Raw genomic sequence first — 20594 nt, forward strand, 5'->3', positions numbered from 1 at the left:
CAAACACAGGGAGAGCATGCAAACTCCACACAGAAATGCCAACTGACCCAGCCAAGGCTCGAACCAACGACCATCTTGCTGTGAGGCGATTGTGCTACACACTGCGCCACAATGATGCCCAAACAAGTAGAATACTTTAACAAATTTAATCTTTTTATACAACGTACTTATTTTGTAAATACATGTTTTACTTTATACTTATGATTGATTAAATACCTGGGTGTAATTATATCTAATTAATTTCTGAAATTACACACTTCACTATCTTTATCCTTACACCTTAACTTTTTCCTTCTTGTTCAAACTACTTGTTTAAAATGAGTTGAAACAACATAATTAAGTTTTTTTTTTTGGGACAACTGATATTTTTATGTTCAGTCAACTTAAATTTATGAAGATGGTTAATTTAACTTAATTTGTGTTGGGACAACATGAAGGAATTGTGTCGAAGCCTGCATTTTATACAGTACACCCTTAAACTTTACCCATAGCAATAAACCTGTCCCTAACCCCTACCCTTATCCAACCTCAGAAGCACCAGAACATACATTATGAACAGTTAGTTCATATTCATTTATTTTTGATTCAACTACATAGTAGTTAAAGCCACCTTAAATAAAGTGGGACCAAGGAACTATACCTTTACTGATCATTTGTTCTGCCCAACCGTTATCTCAGAATAAAACATTAAATTGTTTTGCAGTGTTTGGTAGAATTTTTCTAAGGGGTTGTATTGAGCCACAGAGACATTTCTGAGTTGTCTTCTCACTCGGAGTAAAAACAAATAGTTTGCTTCTTGCTTTGTCACTGTGTTAGGTCCATTTCAAACTCATACAAAGAAATTAATACTTAAAGTCGAGGCCTGCCTGTAGTAAAATATTAATTTTAATAAAATAATATTTTATAATACACGTATGGATTATTGTAACTACATTAAGTGTTATAAAGAATATAAGTATACTTATTGTACACTGTACTTAGATCGTGTGAAACTCTCGGGATATCCAGTAGGTGGCAGTAAGTAAACTAAGGCGCTGTCTGATCTACTCCACCAGAAGAAGAGGGAGATTCAAAACAGCTGCTGCTGTGCCAGCTATAAAGTTTCCAGCATGTAGGTATCACATAGATTCAAACTAAACCCAAAATACACAGCATGTGTCAACAGCCAACGAGAATCATGAGTGTTTGTTGATTTATCTCTCCGCATCAGACTTGTTTTGAAGTCGAATGTCGCGTTGTGGTCTTGTGTGCTGAGGCATGTAGTTCATAACGTTTTCAAGAGACTGTCTTTTAGAAAGTTACGTTATAAACATAATACGACAGATTACAATGTCTTTTCAATTGTAAAAAAAATGTGGAATCAACCTCTCTTTAGCTCCCGTTTAACCTTAAATAAATTAATCGCGGATTCGCGGTTTATTATAGTAAACTGTAACTATAGTAAATGTTTTGTCGTCACATCGATTACCAGTAACGTTAGTATAGCCATAAATTTACTTGGACATACAATAGATAAACTATAGTTAAAGTAGTAAAACCATGGTTTATTTGTGGTTAACTTTGGTGTAACTTAAAAAAACAAACAAGTTTTTGATGCTGTTTTTGTAAGGGGATTGTCAGAATTATGTTTGTGATTTGCTTCAGAAAATGTATTTTTGTCCTGCAGTCTGAATGAAACAAACTCAATGCAACACAAGCTCCAAACTTAACCCCCAGATTTAAAATCTTTAACTATTATTTTAGTTATTTTATATTAGGTCCTGCAAATATTGATAGCACGGAGCCCACATACTTCCTATCAGCATTTCACACTTGTCTCAGTAAAGTCAAAAAGCTGTTAATAGTCATTTCCTTCTACTACTGATCTAGAATCAGTCTTCTCCACATCAAAATGTCTGTAACGACTACAAGATAACTGGCTAAGCTAATCCCAGACCAGTGCTACCCGGTACAGAGAAAGAGATCATTTACATGTCTTGCATTTCCTTATTTTAAGCCTCAGTTGCATGAGAAAGAGTTTTGAAACATTAACTGGCCGTTTTGTCTCTAAGCTCTGCAGGTGAGATCGATTATTTTGATTCATTTTTTAGATATTTTTATTATTTTTGTTTATTGTGATTTAGTAAGATTTGCATTTTTTGTTTTTCTTTGTTTTTAATTTAATAGTAAAATAAAAATTGCTGTATGTCGCTATGCTGTCTCCGTTAACATTGTTTAGTGTAATGTTAGTTTTATTTTTTTGCCATCAAAAGTATGATTAATTCCCTCAAAAAAGAAACTTCTGTCATCTAATTAACTTTGTGTCATACCAAGCCTGTAGCTTTATCACATGGAACATGAAAGAAGAAGTTTTGAAGAATGGTCTAAAGTACTTTTTGTTTTCTTTCATTTTTTTTTCTTTTTCTTTAAATTTTTTTTCTTCTTTAGTCCATATAGTGAAAGCCAGCGGGCTTTAACATTATTCGAAATATCTTCTACATTCCATGAAAGAAAGAAAGAAAGAAAATCACACAGGATGAGTTCAAATAATTATTGACAGAATCTTCTTATTTAGGTGAACTTTAATGTCATTTTTTGAATGTTTAATGTATGAAATGTTATTCAAATGTCACAACGTTTTGTACCAAATTTAGTGAGTTTGGTGTTTTCTGACCTGTGAAATGACACAGCCCAGAGACTAAAGAAAAGCATGTCTAAACTAAACATGAATGTTAAAGCTATATATTTTTGTATATGTAAGTTTAGATGTCTGTCTTTATTCAAACGGTTCACATTAGCATGACTTCTATGTGGTGTAACACAGGAATCACACATCCAGCCCACAGCTTCCTGACTTCCTTTGATGTTTTTTTTTGTACATGTGCAGATATATATTTTTAATATGTGCTATGTATGAGAAACTCCTATTGAATGTGTTTGTTGCTCGAACGCTGTGAATTAAAATGTGCATCTGGCTTTTTATTAATTAAGCTACTGGCTGTGAAAGTGACTTTAGACATGATGGTGAGGAAAACTGGGTGTTAAAAACAACTGACAGCTGTTGCAGCAAGTTAGAGAAATAACTGCATTTGTTTGTGAAATCAAGAGGATTAGTCCAACACTGTTGAGCACACTGCATGTCGCTTAACAGAAAAATGTTCATGTTCTGTGTAAAATAAGGAAACATCTGTCATTTACTCACATGATTGGGCTTAAATATATATATATATATATATATATATATATATATATATATATATATATATATATATATATATATATATATATATATATATATACACATACATATTATATATATATATTTTTTTCAATGTATTAAGTTAATAATTTTATAACTCACACCTGCTTAATTTATAAGTCAATGTTGTAAGTCATTGTGGTCCAAATCTGCAAGATTTGACTTTGTGTTCTTGTCTAAATGAAAGTTTTGTTATCATTTATACATCAAGCCAAACCCAAAAACTTTGGGACATAAATGAAACTTATTGAAGTTTACCAAATCTAATAACTTTTTAATACTTGCGATATGTATTTAATATTATAATAATATTATATACAGAAAAAATGGGTGTAAATAATGAACAATCCTCTAACTATTAACTGTGATTACACTGCATGTGGATATTTAACAGCAACTGTGCCTTTTAAAATAAACATTACAATGCGGTGTTTGTGCAGAACTGTTTTTGGTTTTCCAAACAACCTTTTTTAAAAATGTGAAGAACATTTTAAAGAAACTTTTTTTTCTACTGTACAAAACCATATAGTTTATGGGAAGTTTCAATATATGGTAAAGGAATAGTTTACACAAAACTGATTTCCATCAAAAATCCTGTCATCATTTACTCACTCTTTACTTGCTCCAAACCTGACTTTCTTTAATCTGTTGAACAACAAAAAGAAGAAATTTTAAGAACCTGTAACCATTGACTTCCAAAGTGTTTGTTTTTTGTAGCACCGTGGAAGTCAGGTTATTAGCTTTCTTCAAAATGTCTTTAGTGTACAGCAGAATAAAGCCACTCATGAACATTTGTAACCACTTGAGGGTGAAAAAACAGTGAGTCATTTTTGGTTGAACTATCCCTTTAAATGTTCCTTATGAAACCGTCAAAGCACATAAGAACCTTTATTTTATTATAAAAAGAGCTGTTTAATCAGGCACAGTTTAAAACAGAGATGGCCCTCCTGTGTTGACCACGTACCCTTGGCGTGTGTGCAGGTGTGATGGTGACGTCAGCTGCACAGTCTTTCGAATTGAGCCTCTTCATGAGCGCTGGGATTTAGAGGAGGCGTGTGCCCAATTGCTCAATGACCAATGGCAGCGCAGCATGGGGGCGCGAATTCACTCACTCCATCAGTCCAGCCACGACTATCCCGTGTGTCTCCTGCTACTGCAGGGCGAGAGGCAGACTCAACATGAAAAGGTCATCGGTCATGCCCGCCTGTCTCGCGTTCTGGGCAGCCGAAGTCTGTTGGTGGAGTCGGTAGTGGTTTGCAAATCATTGCGAGGGAAGGGTTATGGCCGAATCCTTATGGAAGGTGTTGAACGCTATGCCAAAGGACGGGGCTGTACCCGATTGTGCCTAACTACTCACGATAAGCAACACTTCTACGCCCATCTGGGGTTTGTGCTTTCCAAACCTGTCCAAAGCGTGGGGACTCTGGCCTCCTTCATGCCCATGGAGATTTTACACAGATTCTGTAGGACTGCCGAGAATGAGGAGGAAGAGAGGAAGTTTAAGGTTACCAATCATGCTAAATCAACACCTTCTGTTTTACCTCCGGCTCCTCCTCCTCCTCCACCACCACCTCAAATTTATTCTTCTCCTCCTCCACCACAACCTCCCATTTCTTGTCCTCCTCCACCTCCACCCCCACCCCCTCCATTGTTCTGTGCTCCAGTTAGTCCGACTCTGGAGCAAACACCATACACAGACAACAGTGGACTGCCTATCTTCTGGATGCACAAGGACATCTGAGACTCGGGTGGCGCTTCTTCAGTCTGTAACTGATTCAGGGATGCACTGTATTGACTTGAAGTACTGTAACTATCTGAATGTGCCTTAAATAGATTTTACTTAAATATTTTATAGCATCTCTAAACGAAATGTCACTGCTTTTAAAGAGTGTATTTAAAATAAAATTGTACTGCAACTTCAAGTGATGGGTTTGTCATTTAATGGGATCAAATTTGAGGTTGGACAGTTTAAAGATGGGTGGTAAATGTGTTATGAAATACTTTCATTTATTTTGAGACAAGTCAAGTATGCTGGAAACAACATTTCTTTGGAATATTATTTTTGTATTTAACTGCTTATCATTTCTAATTGGTTTTAATCCCTGAATTAATAATATTATTAATAATAATTAATCTATTAATGGTCCACTACAGGATTTTGGGGGCAACCATGAATAGAACCTCGTTATTACCGAAAATGAAGTATAAACATTAAGAAATTATGACACATGCTGTGTGAACCACAACTGGTGTTTTTATTTTACATACTGCAATTTTATTAACTGGCATGGTGATAGAGAGGCCATAAAAGCTGCAACATCCCCTGTTTATGTTGATTTTAACATGAAATATGAGTGTGCCTAATATGTGTGTGTATTTCATAGGCATGCTTTTGGAATCCAATGTTCTCCATCCCTTCCTCACCTTAGCCCTGTCGATAATGTTGTCTCCAAGCAACCCTTTTCTGAATATGGTTGAGGGGGTGGAGTCCGTCATTGGGAGGCGTGGCTTTCAAGTGATCTGGAATGTACCAACAGCTCGGTGTCAGCGTCGATATGGAGTCTCCCTGCCACTTCAGCAGTACAACATCATACACAATTCACACCAGAGATTTCAGGGTCAAAATATGAGCATATTTTATCAGCGCCGCCTGGGCCTCTACCCTTACATCAGCCGTGAAGGGGTAAAAGTCAATGGTGGCTTACCTCAAGAGGGATACCTAAAGGCTCATCTATCATTAGCAGGAGTGGAGATCAGGGAAAAGCTGAGGTCGAGCTTCAGTGGATTAGCAGTGCTAGATTGGGAGGCATGGGAACCTGTGTGGAAGTGGAACTTCGGGACCAGAATTGTATATCGGAAACTTTCTAAAAAGCTGGTTAGGTGGGAACATCCAGATATGTCTGAAGAGGAAGTTAAATCCAAAGCAAAACTGGACTTTGAGTTAGCAGCAAGACAGTTTATGGAAGAGACTCTGCGTCTTGGGCTTCGCCTCTGTCCAGAGGGATTATGGGGGTTTTATGGTTTTCCAAGTTGCTATAACAACAATGGGCAAGGACAGAGCGGGTACACGGGGAAGTGCCACAATGGCACAGAAATTTTAAATGATAGACTGGGGTTTTTATGGCAACAATCCACTGCCCTGTATCCAAGCATTTATTTGTGGCGTAAACTGGCCGGACACACACACGCTCAGCTAATGGTGAGACACCGTATTCTTGAGGCCCTCCGAGTGGCTTCCCAGCATTCACCTGGCAGTGAACCACTTCCTGTATTTCCCTACACCCGAGTGGCATTCATACACTCATTGACGTTTCTGAATCAGGTACCTAGACAAGAACCGCTTTATCAGTTTCAGCTGTTTCCCTTTAGGGCAGTAGTCTCTTACTCAATTCCTGTAGGGCCGCAGCTCTGCATAGTTAAGCTCCAACTCACACCTGCTTAGTAGTCTTGAACACCTTGATTAGTAAGATCAGCTGTGTTTGATTAGGCTTGGAGCAAAACTGCAGAGCAGCGGCCCTCCAGGAATCAAATTTGAGACCCCTTAGGGCAGTGGTGCTCAACCCTGTTCCTGGAGATCGACCTTCCTGCAAAATTCAGCTCCAACTCTGATTAAACACACCTCAACCAAATAATTAGGACCTGAACAGCACTTGATAATTACAGGCAGGTGTGTTTGATATGGGTTGCAACTGAAATCTGCAGGAAGGTCGATCTCCTGGAACAGGGTTAGTCACGCCTTCTTTAGGGCTTTTCATTAGACTAATGTTTACATAGTTCCTAGAACTAACGGTTGAAGTAACTGCCTTTTTAGCCATGTTCACATAACATGATTTAAGAAATGTTTGATTATAGAAACAGCTTAGATAGTTACTTCTACTTAAGACTAGGGTGTAACCCAGTACAACAGGAACTACTAGTGATGTACCATAAGCACACACTGTTTTTGAACACCACATTTAATGTTCCTGATGGCTGGCATAAATCACGTTAGAGTCATTATGAGGGTGTGGAAACCAGGAAAATCACTCAAGATACACATTTGGTTCATAGGGACCCCATTTTGATATTTTTAAAAAACTTGTCAGAAGTACCTGTTTTTTTGTGTTTGTGTAGAAACTAGGAACCATTTTAGTTATAGAAATGCTTTTTGAGATAACTGAATTAGCTCCTACTTCAAGGAAGAGTCTAAGTAAGAACAATAGAAACTACCAGTGATGTTTCTGCGTGAAGTTTGCATGTTCTTCCTGTGTTCGCGTGCTCTGGAAAACCCAAACATGGTATAGGTGAAATAGGTATGCTGAAATTGACTGTAGTGTATGTGTGTGTGTGTGTGAATGAGTGTGCATGGATGTTTCCCAGTTATGGGTTGCGGCAGGAAATGCATCCGCTGTATAAAACATATGCTGGATAAGTTGGTGGTTCATTCCGCTGTGGCGACCCCAGATTAATAAAGGAACCAAGCCGAAAAGAAAATGAATAATCAACAGGGTGGGCACCCAAAAACTAAATATTTCCTGAGGGGTTGCATTAGCAGGTCCAGTAGGAATCCTCAGTTGATGTAAGCCAATCAACAGGAAGATCATTTCAGCTTTTCATTCAACAAGAACAATAATTTGAGAATGGAGAACAAGAAAATTCATCATTTCTTGGTTGGTTTCCATGTTTATGTAAACTGTCTTTTCATGGAACAATGAATTGCATGACATGCTTTAATTAGTGTACTTACCTTCACTTAGTTCCTAGAGTGCTGGATTCATCATGGTTCCAGTGCTGTGAACATGTATGTACTTTCACAAGTAGTTATAGGAACGAAAAAAGAAGATTTCCTTTGATATTAACGGCCTTTTGTAAAGGTCACAATTTGACGTTCTCTGTTTGCTGAGCTCCAGTCTTATCATGCATTAGTGAGCTCTTCACCTCTGCCCAGAATAGACTTTGAAAGAGGAAGGGGTTTAGTTCTGAGTTCACGCTTAGTACACTCATGGGTAAATCACCTCATCTTCAAGTATTTCAGCCGTCTTTAGTCATTACTCAATTCACACACTTGAATTTGGGACCGATGATGCAGTGGGTAGTGCTGTCGCCTCACAGCAAGAAGGTCACTGGTTTGAGCCTCGGCTGGTTCAGTTGGCGTTTCTGTATAGAGTTTGCATGTTCTCCCACATTCGCGTGGGTTTCCTCTGACTAATGAAGATTAAATAGCTGTAAGATGTGGTGATAGAGTCAATTAAATTGAATCTTTAAAGACATTTTTTTTTGCTATTTTAAAACCTACTTACATTTCTTACAGTAAAGTCTTGTCTGTCTTTTAATAGTACTTCAACTTATTTAAAAATGGTGTATCTTTTCAGACAGATTTGGAGCACACACTTGGTGAGAGCGCAGCTTTAGGTGCCGCAGGAGTTGTGTTATGGGGTGAACTGAGTTTTGCAAAATCCAAGGTAAGTCTGAATGCTGTGGACTCCCCTTTTTGTAATAACCTAATGGTTTCATTACTGTTCTATGGGTCCAAACCATAACAGTATATAAACTGAAGACCTAGGCCCTATCCCAATTCTAACCCCTAGCCTTTCCCGTTACCCAGCCGTTTCCATGTCCCAATTCTCTTTAGCTTGTAGGCATAGGGCTAAGAAGAAGAGCTAGATAGATACCCCTCGAAACAAAGATTTTTTAGGACAAACATTTCCCAGAATACACCATCTACAATGGCAGCAGCTGCACACGGAAGTATAAATACACAAATGAGTATTTTTGTCATTATAATTAAGTTTTACAACAAACAAGCATTTGTTTTGATATATAATATTAACCACTTTCATGTTTGACCATCTTGCTTAAAAAAAACAAAACGCTAAAATAAAAACACGTTTTTTATTTTTAAAGCACGCTAAATTTTGCTATCCGTATTTCCTAAAAACGCCTGTACAGCAGTCCCACAACATTTTGACACTCGATGATACTCGAATACCCTGTCAGAAAAGGCAATGAGCTTTTTCCAGTGTCTGGTATAATGTTGATGTTGTTTTCATGTGTTTCCATAAAATATGGCCATGATGTAAATGCACAGTGTAGTTAAGATCTTATTGCCACATTATATCATTACGATAACATTATAAATAGCTAAAAATAACACAACTGGAAGAACTACAGTAGTCTTGATCGCCAATTTTATGGGCAGTACAAGCTTGTGATGAAATATGATGATGTGTGCAGGTGTTGCAGTGCTGTCCCATTTCTTAGGGGTAAATTTTTGAAGCCCTTCCCCTTCACACTCTGTTTCGAGGGTCAAGGGGAAGGGGTATAAAAATAGAATTGGGATTGGGCCTTAGACGTAGCATTTAAACTTAGACCTTGCACACTTGCCTCATTAACTCATAATATAATTGCTCTGTTTTCCTCTAGCATCAGTGCACTCTCTTGCGTGATTACCTGAGTTCAGTATTAGGAGAGTATATCACCGCCCTGCGGGCCGGAGTGACGAACTGCAGTGAGAGACTGTGCAACGCCCAGGGACGCTGCTCTCGATGGGACCCTCACTCACATCACATGATCCCACTACTTGGTCCCCATGATGCCCTTTCTCTCAGTGACATGAGGTCAAAGTTCAAGTGTGTCTGTTATGAAGGATGGAGTGGAGAAAAGTGTGAGCATAGAATTTCTTAAAAACACATAATTTCTGGACTTCATCTCTGATTATAAACAAAGATGTGTTCGAAAAATCTGAGAAAAGGCAAAAGTACAGAACTGTACTAACAGGAACGCTCCACTTTCTTGGAAATATGCAAATTTTACGTGTCCCCCACAGTTAAACTATTGAGTTTTACCATTTTTGATTTTCATTCAGTCACTGTCTGGATTTAGCAGGGACACATTTAGCTTAGTTTAGTATAAATCATTGAATTGGATTAGACTATTAGCATCTGGCTCAAAAAAAAAAAAAATAGTTTGATAATTGTGAAATATGAAATATTTAAATTCAAAGTTTTTGAAATGTTAGCATCAATATGTTAGTTTTAAGATATATATAAGCTAGTGAGCTCTAAAACAGAACAAAAAACACATTTAGCTGATCTAAACAAGTAAAGCTTGTAGTCTGTCATTTCCACCAAAATGGATCAATTCTTTTTTTTCAGGTCACCTTATATCTAAATTTCTCATCAAATCTCGACCTATCAAATGCCCTCTAAAATGCCCCACCCCCTTCAAGACGCTTCTTATTGGCTTTTCATTTGATGTGCTTGAGCTCAACCACTTTTAACGGCAGAGCTTTTTTTAAAGCAGCTATTCTATGCCCCACCCTCTCTTAATGTTTCTGTTGAGATTACATCAACATTAAATAAAAAAGATAATTTCAAATCACTTTACACTTAACCCTTCTGTAGTTACATCTGAAACTAAGACCGACAGAAAAAGAAAAGTTGCTATATTCTATGTCGTTATGGCTAGGAACTATACTAAAATGTGCCTACATCAAAAAAAGTGGAGTGTTTTAATGGGGAAAGAATTCAAAAATCATGGAAAACATTGTGAATGATATCAAATTTTAAATCAAAGCGAAATATAAAACAATTTAATTAGAGCAGTTAGTAACTATATAAACAATATACAATATTTCAAATTTCAAGAGTGTAGGAAAGTCATGATGTCCGCTTGTTAAGTCATGATGTATGGAATACTGTTTCCGGGTCGAAACCACTAATTTGAATTGAGAAAATATTCGTTTATGAGCACTTTTTAGTCATATCACACATTAACAGTCTCTCGACTTTTTGCATTACAGACCTCAACATTTTAACAATTTATAAAAAAATTATCACTTTCTGACTACCGGATATTAAGCATGGGTATATATATTGCAATCGTGATTTTTGAAAGTATTACATTGCTTTGTTGACGTTTATTATTACTAACATTTGTTGAGTGTCCCCATACAGTTTGATTGATGGCTTGGACCCGAAAGCCGATTCGGTTGACGTCGCACTTAACAAGCGGATACTGGCTCTCTGCAGTTATCTGATTGGAGGAATTTTTGCACAGCCTCGTTTAATGAAGTTTTTTTACACAAATCACACTACTGTTTTAGAAATTGGATTTATGCAAATAAATTGGTTAACAAGAAACTCAAAATCAATCAACATCCTGGAGTTCTCAACGAATCTATCTTTTAAAGTTATCAGGTATTGTTAAAAATCAGTTTCCCAGTGAAGAAAATGTTTACAGTGCCAGATTTTATTGTTTATTTTAATATTTTTGTTTATCAAACAGAACATCATGGTTTAAATAATTATTTACAGTCATTCTGCAATCACTCACAATAGTGGGATGTGCTTGCTCATTTAAAATGTCATTTATAAAGCATTTTTATATCACAAAGTACCATTTGATGTAGTGACAATATACGAGTAAGATTATTAATAGCCTTTCAGTATTTCCTAGTTGTTTTATATTATCATCTGCTGTGGTGAAACTACTGTAGAAAGTTCCAGAAAAGTGTATACGTATTGAAAAAACGCATAACTACTATTGTCCAGTTACTCTGCACACAACTAAACCAATGAATTGAATGTTCTTGAGCAGGCTGTTTAAGATCCGTGAAATAAACCTTAATGACAAAGACCGTTTTTGATCAGTAGTGGACTCATAATTAGTGCTCTTCTCTCAGTGCAGTACAGCGTCTTCGCTGTGGGTTTGTATTTGTATGTTATGGTCGCTGCTCTGTGAGGTTAATGTGTCGTTTTAAGAGCTGAGCGATGTCTTCAACTGTTTCCCGTTCCTGTTTCACCATCTCTGTAAGTATGTGGAGAGCCCTGCTCTGCTGGACTGGAGGAACAGTGACAGAAAACACACGTTATTTGAAGAAATTACCATTTAACAGACCCTCTAATTCAGTGTTTCTCAACCACGTTCCTTCAGGACCACCAAACACTGCATGTTTTAGATGTTTCCTTTGTCTTTCATGTCCATTACAGGTCTTTTAGTATCTGCTAATGAGCTGGTATGAATTGGGTGTGTTTGGTTAAGAAGACATAGAAAATGTGCAACGCTGGTGGTCCTCCAGAAACATGGTTGAGAAACACAGCCCTAAGTAATATTTCAGGTTTAATACGGTTTCCAGTTAAATATATAAAAAAAACTCTGTTGACAGCTTCAGTGGAAAAATGAACACTATTTTGATGATCCACTTAAACTGTGACGTGTAAAATATTGGTTGTAGGTCCAAGCTGTACCTGAACAAATCACATTGTACCCTGCAGTGGAAATACACCTTAAAATAATTTCTAATTTAGAAAGGGTGCATTTACAATTGGTATGTTTGGTGCAATTGAATCAAACTAATAAGCTCTGTTAATCTGGTTCATCTGAATAAGTGTGAATGCTTGCCATCTGAACCTAAAGGCCAGAACACACCAAGCTGACGGTTGGTTATTGTATATATAGTTATATATATACTATATATTGTTATATATACTTTTTTTTTATGTGTTGCACACGTTTCCTTTTGTTGGGTGGAAACCGGCTCAACATGTAATCGTTGAAGGTCATCAACTAAGGAGATCACTCCTTAGTTTGCTTTGTTATTTAGCAACAAATCGGGTGCATTTTCGAAAAGCGACCTTAGTTGGCTGCTGATGGAAGTTCTGTCATTACATAATTTGTTGATTTGGCATTTCCCAAATCCATCGTTACAATGAACATTTGCAAACCACATCGTAAACGTGTACGCTAGCAACTACACCTCTCGAGCTGTAGTTAGAAGCATAGTTCATGCCTGTGTTCTATTCCTTATGCCCTATTAATTTAGAGCATGCTACAATTTAAACTTGGAATGATTTAAAAAAAAAAAAAACATTAAGGTCATCTCTCTTAGGTGAAATTTGCTTTCAAAGTATATTACAGTTCAGTTTTAGCGGTCTTCATATTGACAATAGCGTTCCCTTCATAGTGTACTTTGAAAACATTTATGCCATTTTGAATGCAGCCATGGCTCATGACAACAGCTATAGGTGACCAATTATTTAAAAGTGGAATTTACGTCGTCTCCAAAGCTTATAAAAACAAAATATATAGCATACGTTAATGGTTTTAATTCATAGTAGCTTATTTATGAATTTGTATATGACATGGGCCTGCTGGTTAGAACACATCTGCAGTGGTTTGAATGTGTCAAAGTTGTAAAAGTAGACTTTTAAAAATATAATAAAAACAATAAAAAATATCCTACTTAATAATAATAATTAAAGGTGACGCAGTGGCGCAGTAAGTTGTGCTGTCGCCTCACAGCAAGAAGGTTGCATGGTTCAAGCCTCGGCTGGGTCAGTTGGCGTTTCTGTGTGGAGTTTGCATGTTCTCACTGCGTTCGCGTGGGTTTCCTCCGGGTGCTCCTGTTTCCCCCACAGTCCAAAGACATGCAGTACAGGTGAATTGGGTAGGCTAAATTGTCCATAGTGTGTAAATGAGTGTGTATGGGTTTCCCAGTGATGGATTGCGGCTGGAAGAGCATCCGCTGCGTAAAACTAATGCTAGATAAGTCGGCGGTTCATTCCGCTTTGGCAACCCCTGATTAATAAAGGGACTAAGCCGAAAAGTAAATAAATGAATGAATGAATGCCCTTATAATAATAATTAATGATAATAATATTTATTATTATATTATACAAGTAAGATTTTTTTTCATTTGTTAATAAATAGCCTTCTGTAAATTAGGCCTAACCATTAACAATTTTTATTATTTATACATAGGATTAGAATATGTATTAGCCAAGTGATTTTATATGGAATGTTCTTGTTAATATTTGTAAAGGAAACATATATAGGTCCTATAAGTGTTGTTTACATTTATTTCAATTAATATGGAAAACGAGTGCATGTTTTTACCAAAACCAATGTTGTTGTTTTTTTAAATGTATGTGTGTTATAACTAACCTGGTTCAAATGATGGATCTGAGACAGAGAAACTACGGTTTTGGGAAACACTCATCACAATATCGTTATTTTGCCAAATGATGCATCATACTATAATAGTTCAGCCGCAAGTTATGTTGTTGTTTTGAAAATGCACCCCAGAGCAAGAGAAACAATATGTAACCAAGTAAACAGTTAAAATAAAGTGAGAAAACAAAGAAACCGACTGCATTTTCACTGCATTTGTCAAATATTTGCAAGTGATATGGATAATTAGATTATCATTTTGCACAGAATAAATCCCTCTGTGGTGAGTGAGAAGTATTGTGAAAATGGTTCTTACTTTCTTTGCGCACATTTCATCAAACAGTTTCCCTTTGTGTAATGAGAAAACCAACTTAAGACATGTACTCTCACGCAGACGCAGAGCACGCTCTTTTTTGCCGTACTTTTGGTGTTAGCGTGTAGCTTTTTGGTCTATACATGAGAAGACATCGCAGTTGGGTTTTCCTCTGTGCTAGTTGTTTAACATCAACTGGGAGTGCCCTTGCCTTTAGTGCACAGATAAGCAGACCAAGATCATTAAAACCATGGATCTCAATCTGCTTCTAAATAAACTTGGTTTGATTGAAATATAAATACAACATGAACCAAAGGTATCTAACCAAATGACAATATCGTTACAAGACGTGACTGTGAAAAGACAGGATGCTCCAACATACTTGGTTTTTTAACCACTATAGTTCATTTCAGTTTGGCTTGGTCTTAAAAATGACAGTGTGAATTCTGCACTATGTATTGCTTTCTCTTTTGGTCCAAAAGAACCAAGAGAACCAAACTACATTTGTGAACACACCCTTTATCCTTTTAAATTTAACCATTTGTGTGTTCTCATGATGTGTAAGATAATATTTTGCCACATTAGCTGTCAATTGAGCATACCTTGAACTGAAGCCAAAAGAGTTTATCATTTAAAATGTCAGATTTCTTACCTAGAAAACTAAAGATTAGAATAAGAGTCAGGAGGAACGCTGTGATGACTGCACATGTTAAGAAATAGTTCCTCCGAGTGGAAGTGAGGATGTGGTTCAGTCTGCTCACGCAGGGCCTTCTATCTGCCTGACCGGTTTGATAAACAACTGGCCGATCCTGCATCTGAAGGTTCCCATTGGTGGAAGGAGGAGGTGGACGAGGAGGCTGAACACCTGACAGTGAGAGGTAGGACTGAGTTGTCATTTTGAAGTCATTTGAAATGATGTATGTTCTTTGACATACCTTTGCTGTGCTGTTCAGAGTGTGTGCGGTGCAGGTCATTGATGGAGTCTACTGAATAGAGCTCAATCTCTGTCAAGTCTCGCTCGCTGACACGAACAAACGCTGGAGGAGGAGAAGTGGAATTCATGATCACTCCCGCCACTGAGATAAAGACAGAGAATGCAGAGCTGATTTAAGATTCAGAACAATGTTCAAAAATCAATATCTTCTATCCTTAAGTCATGTAAATCCAAACTGTTTGATTTCTTCCAAAAATGATTCACTGGTCTCTTTTCCTCCCTGCAGTGACTGTGAATGGGGACTGGAGCTTTCAAGCATCAATATAGGACACAGACGCACCTCAAAAGTGGGCCAAAAGCAGTGTGCGATTTATACATTGACGATCAGGGGGGTTGACTTTTTTTGTTACGTTCTCAGTGAATCTAATTTATCTAATTATTTGACATCAAATTTATTAATAGGACGAATTTAGGTTTTCAGTGTGCTGAGGAATATTAAATGTATTCTGATATATTTCAGATGATTATTTCAGAGGTTAATAGCTCACAATATTCAAACTCTGCATCTAATTTTACTTTACTTTTAGGCTACATCTATTCTTTAAATAATGTAAATATAAACCGCTGTAATTTGCACCCTGGCCATAAGGCTTATGAACTATATTTAGAATCTTGTCAAATAATATGTATATTTGATTATTTTGTAGACACCTTTATTCAAAATGGCATAAAAATGAGAAATTCAGCAAGCGATAGAAATAAATTATCACTAAGTAAAACAAAATTTCAGACATTGTTTAGAATGTACATATTCCTGTGAGTTTGGACTGAGATGAGAGTGAATAATTTGTGTTAACTATTTCATAGAAAAAATTTTGATTGGTTATATATTACTATCATCATCATTTTTAATAATCAGATACTAAATTAACTACAGTGCAACTTATTGGTGTTCAGTATGATAAACATTACATGTGTTGTTGTGATGTAGCTTCTGAACAGCTATATTTATCTAATACGAACGTTTAGCCACGTTTAGTGCAAGACTGAAAACTGGTGTACGTTTGCAAAGACTGAAAACAGCTATATTAACACAGGGATGTTCACTTGGTTGATATTGTTCAATAACTCAAAACATATTTTCAGCTCATTTTAAGTCTTAGGAAACTGCGTAGAATGAGCAACATTTAGTCAATAAACCAACTCGTTAATAGACTGATCCCATTTGAAGTGTTTTAAGTCTCTCTCTACAAAGTGTTGACCTACCTCAGACTGTCTCTTCATCAAACGCTAGCAGACGTCCGTGTGCGCTCTTGTTGTTGACAAACAACGAAAAAAGGGAGTCAAACCCGCCGTGATTTGGTCGGTCTTCACATTTGGTCTGAAAGGATCTGTGTCCGTCTGGTCCGCCTGGCACCTCTACCCCTACACACAGCCCAAAATCCCCACACCCAAAATAGCTGCAGCCTCATGGAGGAGAAGAACGGTTATTTATAGATTTGAAGCCAAACAATCATTCAGCTATGCAGACGGTCTAAATTGTGATACAGACTGTAAAACTTGATATTGGTGAGATAAAATGCTTAATTGTTTATAATTTAATGTGCAAATTTATATATAAGGTTGATGTAAAAATATAATCTAAATTATGCGCAAACTAGGCAAAGCAGCTTTGTACAATATGAGAAATTACATTGCACAGGTCCAGATTTTTATCGAATCCCGGATAAATGACTCGTGCCGATTCTATTGACCGATGTTGTCGGATTCTCGAACAACTCTTGTGATTCTTTTTCGTGGATCAAAAAAAGTGACTGGTTGAATGAACAAAGATGTTTTCTGAAAAGTGAGTGTAATTTGTAAAAACTTTTCATGCACCTGGCAGTTTAGATTTTTTTCATGGGATTGTTTTAATCTAAAGAAAACAGAAAACACCGTAAAATACCGCAGTCAAGTGAGCCGCCATATGAGAACAACCGGTCAAGCTAGCCACCTCCAGTATTTTAATGCACTTCTGTTTGAGGAATTACGGTACAGAAGCTAGGGCAGTCAAAAATCTCACAAAGACAAATATTTCAGCGGTTATTGGCCAAATGTGTCTAGTAAAAAGAAAACATGCATTAATTAAATCATAAATGTACCTTTTAAAATAAATATGAAAATATAGAACATTGAAATACATTTATTGCAGATTTTTTTGGAGTTTTGCAAAAGTCTGCCAGAATAATTTAACACTGATTGAATTCATGCTTTTTTCACTGATATTAATAATTGCTTTAGACTTGACATGACATTTATGCCAATTTACAAGGCAAAAACAAAATGAAGTCTGCAAAAACATCTGTTTTTTTTTACTGCTATTGCTGAGAATTCTGCCATAGTTGACATAAAATATTCAATTAATTCTATTTCAGGATGACCTTGAATCAATTTCCATGCCAAAGGTGATTGGCATTTACAGCTGAATATGGCGGAAAAATAAAGGCAAAGTCTGCAAGAATACATCACTGATCATTTTCTGCTTTTTATACATGTACTAATAAAATTTCTTCACAGTTGACAAGACATTTCAATAAATTCTAATTCAGGATGACCTTGATTCTTTCCATGGGAAATTTTATTGGCATTTACAGCTGAATTTGGCAGAAAAATAAAGTATGGAGAAGTACATTACATCACTCATCATTTCTTGCTTTTTCTACTGCAATAATAAAAAATTCTACAAAGTTGACATGAAATAATCATTGAACTCTCATTTAGGAGGACACTGACTCTTTACATACCAACTTTCACATAGAAATACTGCTTAATTTGGCAGAAAAATAAGGACAAAGTCTGTAAAAATATTACATCACTGATCATTTCCTGCTTTTTCTACTGCTATAACTAAAATTCCTTCAGAGTTGACATGAAATAATCAATAAATTCTCATTTAGGAGGACACTGACTCTTTACATACCAACTTTCATATAGAAATACTGCTGAATTTGGCAAAAAAAATGGAGACAAAGTCTGCAAAAAAATTACATCACTGATCCTTTCCTGCTTTTTCTACTGCTATAATTAAAATTCCTTCAGAGTTGACATGAAATAATCAATAAATTCTCATTTAGGAGGACACTGACTCTTTACATACCAACTTTCACATAGAAATACTGCTGAATTTGGCAAAAAAAATATAGAAAAAATATGCAAAAGTACATTACATCACTGATCATTTCTTGCTTTTCTACTGCTATTATTAAAATTTCTTCAGAGTTGACAGAAAATAATAAATAAATTCTAATTTAGTATGACACTGACTCTTTACATATTAACTCTAGGCTATTCAACTGAATTTGGCAGAAAATTAAATATAAAAATCTCCAATAATGCATTACTGAACGTTTCCTGCTTTTTTACTGCTATTTATTGAAATTCTCTCATTTGACAAGAATTGTTCAACAATTTATTCTTCAAAATGACCTTGACTGCCAACATGCATCACTGATTATAACAGAATTTTTTCTTATGGCTTTTTATGCTTTGGTGTTAACATGATGTTTTTGATAAATACTCTTAAAAATAAGATTCTGTCTATTTCAAGTTTCAGACGGTTTTATGGTAAACATTTTATATAAAGTATCTTAAAATACATTACAACACACCTAATTTCATATTCTTTATACATTCATTTTCTTTTTGGCTTAGTCACTTTATTAATACGGGGTCGCCACAATGGAATGAACCACCAACTTATCCAGCACGTTTTACACAGCGGATGCCCTTCCAGCTGCAACCCATCACTGGGAAACACCCTTACACATCCAATCACACATACACTATGGCCAATTTAGCTTACTCAATTCCCCTATAGCACATCTTTGGACTTGTGGGAGAAACTGGAGCATCCTGAGGAAACCCACAAGGACAAGGGGAGAACACGCAAACTCCACACAGAAATCCCAATTGACCAAGCCGAGGTTTGAACCAGCGACCTTCTTGCTGTGAGGTAATCATGCTACCCACTGCACCACCTTACGCCCTAGTCTACAATTTTTTTTTAATTCAATTTCATTTTTTGCAATATGACTTGCATGAGGACATTTGAGGACAAACTAATAGCTTATTTGCTTACATTGGTTCATCTTTTTCTTAGCCTACTTAATTTACATTGAAAGATATGTCCTTTCTGTGGCGACCTGATTAGTCAGGGACTATGCAAAATGAATGAATGAATGAATGATGTTTACTTTCTTTTTATATTATTAAGAATCTTCCATATTTTTCTATATTGTTAACAAAATAAAAACCATTTACAATAACATTTACTTTTATATAGCCTAGATACAAATGATTTATTTATTATCTAAAAAATTACTTTTGGTTTCAGAAATTAAATTGAACAAAAGTGATTACTTTTATTTTTAAAAAATTACTTTTAACATTATACTCAAAACACTTTGGAAATCGTGCATATAGGCTTAAAAAAGCAACGTAGGCTATAGCCTACTGTTTAAATTAAAAACATTCTGAAGACAAATTTCCACAAGCTTCAGAAAACTTTTTTAACTTGTAAATCATAGTAAATGATTTTGGCCTAATGACTGAACCTGCGTTTTAAGTTGGTTAACATTGGTTTTGCATAAATCTTTTTTCCTTCTGCAAAATGTTCTCTTGCACACTTTATTTTTCTAAAAACATTCAGCTGTAAATGCTGTAAATTTAAATCTAAATAAAAAAATGCCATGGAAAGAGTCAATGTCATCCTCAATTAGAATTAATAAAAAAATATATCTAAATTTGCAGACTTTGTCTCAATTTTTCTGCCAAATTCAGCAGTAATTCTATGTGAAAGTTGGTATGTAAAGAGTCAGTGTCCTCCTAAATGAAAATTTATTGATTATTTCATGTCAACCCTGAAGGAATTTTAATTATAGCAGTAGAAAAAGCAGGAAATTATCAATGATGTAATATTTTTACAGACTTTGTCCTTATTTTTCTGCCAAATTCAGCAGTATTTATATATGAAAGTTGGTATGTAAAGAGTCAGTGTCCTCCTAAATGAGAATTTATGAAATATTTCATGTCAACTCTGAAGAATTTTTAATTATAGCAGTAGAAAAAGCAAGAAATGATCAATGATGTAATATTTTTACAGACTTTGTCCTTATTTTTCTGCCAAATTCAGCAGTATTTCT

The 20594-nt window shown here is 35.9% G+C and overlaps 3 protein-coding genes across 4 annotated transcripts; 2 read left to right on the top strand and 1 right to left on the bottom strand.

The window, feature by feature from the left end:
* The first annotated feature begins 1036 nt into the window (after positions 1 to 1036).
* Positions 1037 to 11854, top strand: hyal3 (hyaluronidase 3). Of its 2 annotated transcripts, none has more exons than XM_021478157.3 (4): positions 1037 to 1111; positions 5623 to 6560; positions 8590 to 8679; positions 9641 to 11854. In XM_021478157.3, exons 2-4 carry the CDS (start codon positions 5625 to 5627, stop codon positions 9899 to 9901), a joined length of 1287 nt encoding a protein of 428 aa, XP_021333832.1. In that variant the 5' UTR covers positions 1037 to 1111; positions 5623 to 5624; the 3' UTR covers positions 9902 to 11854. The 2 variants fall into 2 exon arrangements, with proteins under 2 accessions (XP_021333832.1, NP_001121765.1); NM_001128293.1 differs by lacking the exon at positions 1037 to 1111 and adding an exon at positions 2009 to 2059 and having other exon boundaries at positions 9641 to 10165.
* Positions 1823 to 5160, top strand: naa80 (N-alpha-acetyltransferase 80, NatH catalytic subunit). Its single transcript, XM_073910438.1, has 2 exons — positions 1823 to 2059; positions 4220 to 5160. The coding sequence occupies exons 1-2, from the start codon at positions 2007 to 2009 to the stop codon at positions 4977 to 4979; spliced, it is 813 nt and encodes a 270-aa protein (XP_073766539.1). The 5' UTR covers positions 1823 to 2006; the 3' UTR covers positions 4980 to 5160.
* On the bottom strand, positions 11464 to 16950 carry si:dkey-20d21.12. The gene is made up of 4 exons (NM_001128235.1): positions 16681 to 16950; positions 15416 to 15556; positions 15133 to 15345; positions 11464 to 12058 (listed from the first exon to the last, which is right to left on the bottom strand). Exons 2-4 carry the CDS (start codon positions 15540 to 15542, stop codon positions 11940 to 11942), a joined length of 459 nt encoding a protein of 152 aa, NP_001121707.1. The 5' UTR covers positions 15543 to 15556; positions 16681 to 16950; the 3' UTR covers positions 11464 to 11939.
* Between the last annotated feature and the right edge of the window lie 3644 nt (positions 16951 to 20594).

Source organism: Danio rerio, chromosome 8 (genome assembly GCF_049306965.1).
Source record: "Danio rerio strain Tuebingen ecotype United States chromosome 8, GRCz12tu, whole genome shotgun sequence".
NCBI lineage: Eukaryota > Metazoa > Chordata > Actinopteri > Cypriniformes > Danionidae > Danio > Danio rerio.